At 36.3% G+C, this 9,780-nt stretch overlaps 1 protein-coding gene across 1 annotated transcript; it reads left to right on the top strand.

Annotated features, from left to right (window-relative positions):
• Positions 1–2,296: 2,296 nt before the first annotated feature.
• Positions 2,297–9,777, top strand: LOC109363781 (protein prune homolog 2-like; the record flags this gene model as incomplete). The annotated part of the gene is made up of 4 exons (XM_019610209.2): positions 2,297–2,415; positions 3,657–3,695; positions 5,120–5,167; positions 7,184–9,777. Coding segments are annotated over 4 exons (228 nt in total), but the record flags the coding sequence as incomplete, so codon positions are not given.
• Positions 9,778–9,780: the final 3 nt, after the last annotated feature.

Here is a 9,780-nt window from a genome sequence, read left to right as displayed (position 1 = left end):
AAAAGTTGATGGTTATTCAAGAAGACTGCCCTGAGATGTTTGAGAATGTAGGAGACTTGTTTCCAAAAAAGTTCTCTACCACCCAAAACAGTGCTTTGGTTAATAAAACTCAAAAGAATTGTTAGACACTGAAGACCTTAAAAATGGGCAAGTATGTGTCTGGGACCTGGAGATCAGGAGTGTACATGGTCAGACATGAGAAAACATTGCTCCATGCAAAAGAAGAGGTGTCTTGTCTACAGAAGCCACACAGAGAGTATGTCATGACAAACTGGCCCTGGAGTACAAAGGTGAATGTTGAAGATATCTGTCCTATCAGGGTGTTCTGTCCTGACAGAGTAACTTTGAAATGATGAAGGAAATTACTCCTCCCATTGCTGCCAAAGTGTGATAGACTGAGCACCATAACAACTTCTTCCTTCAGATGTGATGATCTTAGCAGAAAGTGATAACTGAAAATACCAGTGTGACATGGAAACGGTACTTGGAATTGTCAGCAGTAATAATAGGGGATTCATTAAGTGAAGTACAAATAGGAACTGAAAAAAATATGGGCAAGACATAATGTTGGTGGAACTTTGTAGAATCAAAAAATGGTTGAGGTTGGAAGGGATCTGTAGATCTCATCTTGTCCAACTGATCTTATTCAACCAGGGCAACCCAGAGTATGTTGCCCAGGCCCATCTCCAGGCAGCTTATGAAGATCTCTGAGAAGGGAATCTCCAGAATAGCCGAGCAACTTGTGTCAGTGCTCCATCACTCACACAGTAAAAAAGCTTCCCAATTTGTAGGTGGAACCTCTTGTGTTCCAGTTTGTGTCTGTTGCTTCTTATACTGTCTCTGGATACCACTGAAATGAGCAAGGGTAATATACATATACATCATGTCACATTGATGACATCTCTCTCTGAGCTTCTTCTTCTTCACACTGAACATTCTCAGCTCATTCAGCCTCTTCTGCGTTCATCATCATCTTGGTTGCCCTCTTTTGGACTCTTTCCAGCATGTCAGCGTTTCTCCTGTAATAGGCAGCCATATGCTGATAAGAGATGAAGCATCACCTCTCTATCTCCTAGTGATACTTTGCAAAATCAATCCAAGAATACCATTAGCCTTCTTAGCAGGAAGGACACATTGCTGGCTAATGTTCAGCTTGTTGTTCACACTCATTAACTTAGAAGATGAGTTGAAGATAGGAGAAATATGAAGCCCTTTGGTGGACATAGGAGCACTGTGAGAAAGTTGAGTAAAAAAACTCTGGGAGGCATAAAGAGAGACAACCAATTCAGTAAAAAGCAATGTAAGGAGAAATAAACCTGATTCAATTGAAGGCTGATGGATATAGCTCAGTTTTCTAGCCTAAAACAGCTCACTGAATGACTGGCACACGCTTTGAAAATTTCAGAGTGAGAAGTGAATTGGTCCCAAGGCAAGGAGAAAATGTTCCAAGACAATGAGATAGCTAAACCACGTAATTTTGATTCTAAATTCCATTCCAAATCTGATCTGTACTCATCTAAACAAATGTGGACATTCAGTTGTACTATGTTCGAGAGTCATAGTTGAATATAAATGCTAATTTGTCATGATTACAAGGGTAGATAGTGATAGGACAAGGGGAAATGGTTTTAAACAGAGACAGGGGAGGGTTAGGTTAGATATTAGAGGAAGTTTTTCACATTGAGGGTGGTGACATGCTGGAACAGGTTGCCCAAGGAGTTTGTGGATGCCCCATTCCTAGAGGCATTCAAGGCCAGGCTGGATGTGGCTCTGGGTAGCCTGGCCTAGTGGTTGGCGACCCTGCACATAGCAGGCGGGCTAAAACTAGGTGATGTTTGTGGTCCTTTTCAACCCTAGGCCATTCTATGATTCTATGATCACGTGATGATCGAGATGATTGATGTTAATTCATTATGATAACTTTAAATGAATTCTTTACATATTTTTTTATATGTATTTATGCTTTAGAGAGTTTGATTCTCTTTAGAATTTTTATATATCTCTTTGAAAGAGTAGAACTAATGTAGAACTAATCACATTGCTTAGTATCTAGGCATTACAGTTTATGACACTGTCCTAAATACTGTCATTCAGCCTAGTCAGATGACAGCAAAATGAAAAATCTTGATTTCAGCCTCATTAGAATTAAGGTATGCTCATGGCCAACCAAACTCTGTAACTGAAATATAAATAACAAAATGATATGTATAGTTATTTAATTCATGAAGTAAATGCCTTCTTTCCCTCACTCTTTAAAGTATTGTAAAAAACTTTTTTTGTGAGAAAACTCAATTAACACATATTTCTGTGTCTCAGCTCTAAGTTCAGCAGTAAGATACGGTATGTCAACACACTGGCAGAGCTTCGTGAGATGATTCCAATGGAATATGTGCACATACCAGATAGTATTGTCAAGTAAGTGATGTACATAAAATGTGTATTTGGTCTAATAGAAGTAATTTTACAAACTAGTAACAGTGTTTCAATGTCTGTAAGAAGAATAGAATACTTCTACCCTATACTATTTCAGATGTTTATGTGTTCTTCCATTAAAAACTCCACTATCAAACTCTGAAGCAGGAAAACAGCGTGTTTTTGAAACGCAAAACACAGTAAGTATGTAATTCTAGGGGAACCAAAGCTTATAGGAAGAAGATTTTGTATTGGGCCAAATGATACAATTTGTAAAATGAAGAAAATCTTTCCATCTCAGTTCCTTTATCATCATTTTTTGCTGAACAAAAAAATCAAAAGATTATAAGTGTGCCCATCAGAGGCAAGTATTTTTAAGATGTCACAGTATGAAGTGGATATGTACTCAAATCAGTGGAAGAAGAGCAGAGATATGTTCAGCTTCATGTTGAGAAAGATTCTTGTAGCAAAAGAATATCAAATGCCACTTTCAGCAGTCCAATTGGTCCATTAGCAAGAGCAGAAATGCCACTATGATCATGAAAAGTCCCACCTGTAGCAGACTTGCAGGTTTGTGTCAGGATTTGGATTATGTGATTGTTTGGTAGTTTTACTGAAGTGAGATACAATGTGCTGAGTGTATCATATGAACTTGAATGTCTTTTCTCTTCCTTCACCCACTCTTGTAAGGTATGATGAAGAGAAGTGTATTAAGAGAAGAATGAGGTAAAATTTGCTTTCTAGCCCATGCTACTGCTCATAGCAGAGTGAGTCTGTGTAACAGCCAGTCACCAACAGGTGACCTCAACAGCAGAATGAGAGAGGCCTTGCAGTGGTTTGGTATCCTGCTTTCCCCTTCAAGCTGTTGAGATCAGCCTTCTTTGCCAAAAAAGATGTACTTATCTATAAATATCCTTGATTTGGACCAAGCTGCAGCTAGTTCAATTCTTATAGAGCAGTACTATGCTTTCAGCTCTATCTTCTGGGCATGCCTCAGATCCCTGCTGCTTTTATGTTTCTGCCTCCAAATAACATAAAAAATGAGTTAGATATTAAAGGTGAGTTGAGAATAGGTATAAGTATTACCATAATGAATTGAAGAGCTTTAGGGTCAGTGCACAATACTGTGTGCCTATTTTAGAAGCATGTATTATATTTCTTCTTTGCTCTGCTATTGCTCTGCTTCTCTCTTACGCTCTGCTTGCTTCTTTGTTTCTTTATATCAATAACTTTTACTCATGCAGACTGGATGAAGAACTGAGGGAAGCTTCAGAAACAGCTAAGTAAGATAGCTTTCTGCTGGTCGCTGGTATTGTATTTATTTGGTTCACAGATATGGATTGAATGCAGTAGTATGTTACATGTTTGGTACAGCAGTCTGTTCATAATTTCAAGAACTGTGGAAGTTGCCACATTTGTGAATTGACTTCCACTCTAACTATAGGCAACCTGCTATATCTTACAGTCTAAACAGTAGTCATACTCTTAGACTATAAAAAAAACACATTTTTTGCTACTTTTGTGATTGTTTCTATAGTCATGGGGAAGACTGAAGTTACTTTTTTACTCTGTCAAAATTTTTTATTACATATTTTCTCTCCTTCGTATGTTGGATGATTAATATGAATTTGGGAAGATAAATCTTCTTTAAAACTTGTTTTACAGTTTATGAAGGTAATAATAGCTATTGTATCTAATTCTCAGCTTTTTCTGTATCTTTTTCTGTCTTTCTGCTATTGTTTGGAAGGGCTGGTGGATTAATGTTTGATAATGTTATATCACTATATGGTATCCTAATAAGTCAGTGACAGATGACGATCAGCTATTTTAAACATGGAATTGTACTTTGAATTTAAGATGCTAAGGCAGTGCCTTGTAAAATAACTTAGAAATCTTTTAGCTGGAAGGACGCAGTCTTTCATTCATTAAGCTGAGCTTACAAACAATTTGTGCATTGTACTTTTTCCATGTGTGTGTTGTCCACGAGATACCAGAGAAGGGAGTTCTGCCAATCAGTTCAAGGATGACATTTTTCCTATAATTTTATAACGGCCGCTTTTAGAGGTTTAATTTCAACCTCCTTCCTTTAAATTATAGACTTGAGAATTTTCATCTTACAACTTCTTTGTTGTGTTTTCTCTCCTCTTCTGTGGTACACATTTTTCTCAACTTCTCCTCAACAGTTTACTCAACTTAGCTTTTAAAATGACCATCAGGAAATGCTACAAACACTTGCAAATACTTTTCGATTTTAGCAATTCAACTGCCTCAGAAGCAGTACATTTATGTAGGTAGCTATATCTGATATCACCTGGATATTTTATTAAACAAAAAAGCATACTGAACTATGATAACTGTGGTGAAAAGCTTATTTCTTGTTAAGCTTCTGATTTAAAACAGTGCAGGCTGCAGCATAACAATTGAAAGGGGGACTGAATATTCACATGAGGCAACACTGGCTATTGTTACTGTTGGATGTACGAGGTAACTGTAGTGCTTTTCCCCTCCCCAGCTTTAATAGCTTAAAAACTTATTACACAAACTGATTGGTCTCTCTCTAAATTTCTAACAGTAGCGTTTTTGTATTTGTGCAGTCAAAGTTGCTTGCTACAGTTAAGTCATTACATCCCCTATATTTGTTTTTGTACTTAAAAAGAGAAAGAAATAAAACAGAAGAAATGTTTACTGCTTCCTCTTTTGTGCCCAGAACTAGCTGCCTCTCAAATGATCCAGAAATGACTTCAGTGGAGCAGGAGTAAGAATTTATGTCTAATACAATCATTTCATTACAGTATTATTTCACAAGCATGCTTCTAGGAATAGAGACTGGGTAGACTCCATAAAGTTTTCTGGAGAACCAAATCAGTTTACGTTTGTTTTCAGGAACTTGATTCAATATATGCAAGTAAAAAAAGCACCACAATTGAGATTTTTTTCTTTGCATTACAGATGTCTTTGAAGTGTTCTTGGTCATTTTCAAACAGAAATAGATGTAGTCCTTATCCTGAGGATATTCAGGTTGTGTGAAAGACTGAAATAAGAAGTGCAACATGATCAGAGTGAAGTTGATCACATGCGTTCTTCTCAGTTAAAGGGTGATAAAATTACCTTTCTCACTAAGAAGTTTGAAAAGTCTTAATTTTCTCTTTAATTTCTGGATTATACCCTCAATACCTTTCTTGTCTTTTCTTTTGTGCTTTAAAGCTTTTTTAATGAAATCTCCAGTATCTTTGTTTTATTAGCTTTCAAAGCCAAAATGGTTCCTTTGGAAATAGGAATGTGTCTGTCCTCTCGCAAACTGTTCTTCTATCTGATGTCATAACTAAACATACAAGTGGAAAGCCCTGCACTATTTTACTGTGCATCGGTGGAACAGTTTTAGCCATAGCTGGTCACAAGGCACGAACAGTTAGTTTGATTGAACAGCAGGAGGACTCATCACTGCAGTAGTCTGTACATTGGTGATGAGTGTCTCCACAGGAGTAACTTGACTTTGCTGTTCCTACCCTCGTGTCCTGAATTGAAATACTGTTCAGAAAATAGCAGCACCTAACTCTTCAGTAAAAGATCCCATCAGGAAGTGAATTTGAACTAAGCAACCAACTGACTAGAAGGCAGACACATAAATAACATGGAGCTTCTTTTGTCTCTTTTTTTCAAATAAAGTTGTATGTCAGTCGACCACCACAGGTCAGAACTATAAATTAACCTTCTAATTCCTTGAGCAGTTGACATAAGATCTATAAAGATCTTTTTTCTTTTCCGCTCAGATACAGTTTATGCTGTAATGAGTCAATATGAGAACCATTTTTTTTTTTAAAGAGAATGAAGAATAAATAATATTGAAGACTGTTTTTATGACTTAAGCTTTTTGATGGCTTGAAAAAATTTTCTTCTTCTGAGACAAGAATTTTTAGCTCAAATAACTATAGTTGAGACTGAATTAATGCCAATTGTTTTCTCTGTGTAAATATGTATTCATTTCAGAAGTGGCAATGATTTCTTCTGCAGTCGTATCAGTCATTTGTGGAGTAGTTTCTATGGGAAATAGGATTTCCTGTGAAAATATCTTCACAGTGATCGTGACAGTATTACACAGCTTTTTTTTTCTGTATGCTTTCTGCTGAAACCTCTCTGGAGTCTGCCCAAATATTAGTTTTCTTCTGCTGCCTTTTGTTTCTTGTCATCCTGTGTGCTATTTTGTTTTTACATCTTGCACTGTCTCATGACATTTTTAAAAATGTTCATTATGAAATATTCCACAGGAAAGAATTACACATGTTCTCTTCCCAGGTGGTGAATATTCAGAATGTTTTTTAAATAGTTACACATTCTAAGAGGGAAACAGTGTTTTGATGCAATATTTGTGATGACAACTTTTTATTGTATAGAATAGTTTGAAAGAATTTGATGACTTTGTTTTACTACATGGCAAAAACAGTTCTAGAGGTGTGTTTACAGGTACCCACTTCTTACCATACAGTACTGTCATTCCATCAGTGTGTATTTCCACATCACATGTCCATTGCTACTCAGATTGAACTTGCTGGGAATGCAGTTACTGACAGCAAACTAGCAGTAGCAGTTCCTGATGTATTTTCTACATAAGGTAAATAGGATCTGTATAAATTGACACTGATGCATTTAATGTAAATGAGAGATGAGGATGCCCAACAATTTATGGGAGCTTACAATTGTGGAAATGACTAACCATGTGTTCTATCCTATTGATTTATTTTCTTTTGCATTTCTTGTTGTTTTTAATATATAGGCTTGACATGACCCTGAAATAAAAAGCATCACTGCCAGATGTTTGAAGAAGAGGACTTTCATCACTCAGACACCCATGATCATGGTGTACAATAGAAATTTCATTCATTTTGTTTATGGTATAATTTTTTGGTGCCATTTAGCAATCCAAGAAGATGAAATAGGCCCATCTTGTTGCCTTGGAAACAAGAAATTTGGACCTGGCTATTTTTTTATCTTCAGAAATAGAGTTTTTGTTAGAAAAGCTATAACATCTAGCATTGGTTTCTGTAAGTGTATGCAAATTCTGTTTCAGATTGTACAATTTCACAAACATTATGCCTCATGAATGAGTCAATGAGGATGTAGATTTTTATTTAATTTGTGTCTTCAACATAGTACTGCTTCTGCATAACAGAGCAAAATAGTTATTATTACAATAAGTATTATCATAGTCTTGTTTCACACAGCAGCAGTAACCTTATAGTTCCAAAATGATTCTAAAAATGAAGCAGGACTTCAGTGAATGTTTTTTTCTTCCTGTATGAAAAGTTCTTCCATATTCTTTTAAACCTAATGACTTTTTATTTGGCCACAGGAAAGCCTGTGTAATAAAAACTCATAAGTGTTTAAAGATATTTCCCAGATCAAAAATTACTAACAAAAATTAGTTTCATTTTAATAATTTTGTTCAGTGTCTTTATTTTAAGGATAGGTTTTACAGAAGTAGCTAATCCTTTAAAAGTTTATCAAATGATCTAAGATCCTTGAAATATTGTTTTATTATTGTTTTTAAAGCCTGTTTTTCCAGAACATTTTTAAGTGATGAGTCTCCAAAAGGCATCATAACTGAAATCACAGCCACTGCTAGTACTATGAATACAAAACAATTACTTAGTACTTCTCACAATTATTTGTTAAGAAGAGATGTCAAAATATTATTTGAAGTCTATTTAATATCAAAAACACGTATTGCAATGCCACTTGTTGTCTGTCCAGTATAAACATGAAAAGGAAAAGACCCAAGCATTTAATCTTTTGCTGCTGTCCTGCATACTGATATGAAATACACTGCATTAAGTTCTGACATTCAAATGGAAAGCAACTTCAGTGTCTCAAACTATTCCCCTGCAGAAGAGTACAGATCAATACTTGAGCAAATGCTACTTGTCTGCTTTTGAAAGTCAAGAGTCAAGAGTATGACTAATGCTTTCTTGTTCCCAAATGGACATATGCATGCACTTGCCAAACCTCCTGACTCAGTTTCCTTTTGAGATTAAAAGTAGTTTATAATCAGACTTTTCATATGAGCAGGTAGTAATAGGATATAGGGGGATAGTTCTAAACTAAAAGAGTGGAGAGATAGGCTAGATGTTAGGAGGAAATTTTTTCCTCAGTAGTGGCGAGGTGCTGGCACGGACTGCCCAGAGAAGATGTGGGTGGGTGCCCCATCCCTGGAGGTGTTTAAAGCCAGGGTGGATGGGGCCCTGGGCAACCTGAGCTGGTGGGGGCAGCCCTGCCCATGGCAAGGGGTTGGGTTGGGTGATCTTGAAGATCCCTTCCTTTCTTTGATTATATGTGCTAATGGAAATAGCAGACTTATGTACTCCCAAGCTACTGTTCTCATCTTCAAGAGATTTTCATGCACCCTAGAACTGTGTCTTGCATTTGCAAAAAAGTGGTCTGCAGGGAAGGGAGCAGATGTATTCATCACGATGTGCAGAGTTGTTCAGCTATTGTAACAAAGAGTGACTAAATTGTCAGAAAGACAGGAAGTTGCTAAATGCTTGCTTACCTGCCAGCAACTAAACTGAAATATCTGTACAGCTACAGTCCTACTCAATACTGACAGGCTGTGTATCATGTCTGTCATTCTGGGTAGCCTGCTTTATCACATCTTTCTATCGGTTCCCTCTTAACTTTCACATTTAAAGAAGGGACAGATCCTGCTGACTGTTGTTGCTGCTCCATATCCTGATCTTATCATCATTAGGATCTGATAGGTTTCACAGTTTCTCAGATATTTGAATCTTGGCTTGTGTCTGCCTTATAAGTGCTGTCACTTAGAATACTGGGGATAATGCTTTATGTACAAATAAATATTTGTATTACCTTTCAGATGCTATTTAAGCTTGATCTAGATCTGAAGAGCATTTTGTAGCATGAAGCCACATCTTTTGTAAACTTGTAGTTCAAGCAGTTGACATGTGTAAGGCTGTAGATGAGAGAAGTGCTTCTCTTCGCTAGAAGAGACGTTCACTGCAAAGCAGAGGTTCAGCAGAAATCTTCATGTCTTTGATATGTAAAAGACATGAAAGAAATTATGCCCCATTTTACAGTAGATGTCAGCTTGGAAGTGAATTTCAATCTAAAGGCTTTATGTAAAATCACTAAACAGCAAAATTACATGTGAATTACTTTGATTAATGGTGGTAGACTAATAATGACAACCTGAGATGGTAGAAGTTTGTTTAAGCCAAATGTCAAATTATCAATGTGATGTTGCATAAATGGTTGCAAGAACAAGATGTGGTTATCTCTGCTTATTAATGTATTTTAAAAAGTTTTTTTAATATGATATGTCAATTAGATATTATACTAACAATAATAAACCAATAT

Source organism: Meleagris gallopavo, chromosome Z (assembly GCF_000146605.3).
Source record: "Meleagris gallopavo isolate NT-WF06-2002-E0010 breed Aviagen turkey brand Nicholas breeding stock chromosome Z, Turkey_5.1, whole genome shotgun sequence".
Classification (NCBI taxonomy): Eukaryota; Metazoa; Chordata; class Aves; order Galliformes; family Phasianidae; genus Meleagris; species Meleagris gallopavo.
Note: the sequence above shows the minus strand (reverse complement) of the source record. Positions and strands in the feature narration are given on the sequence as shown.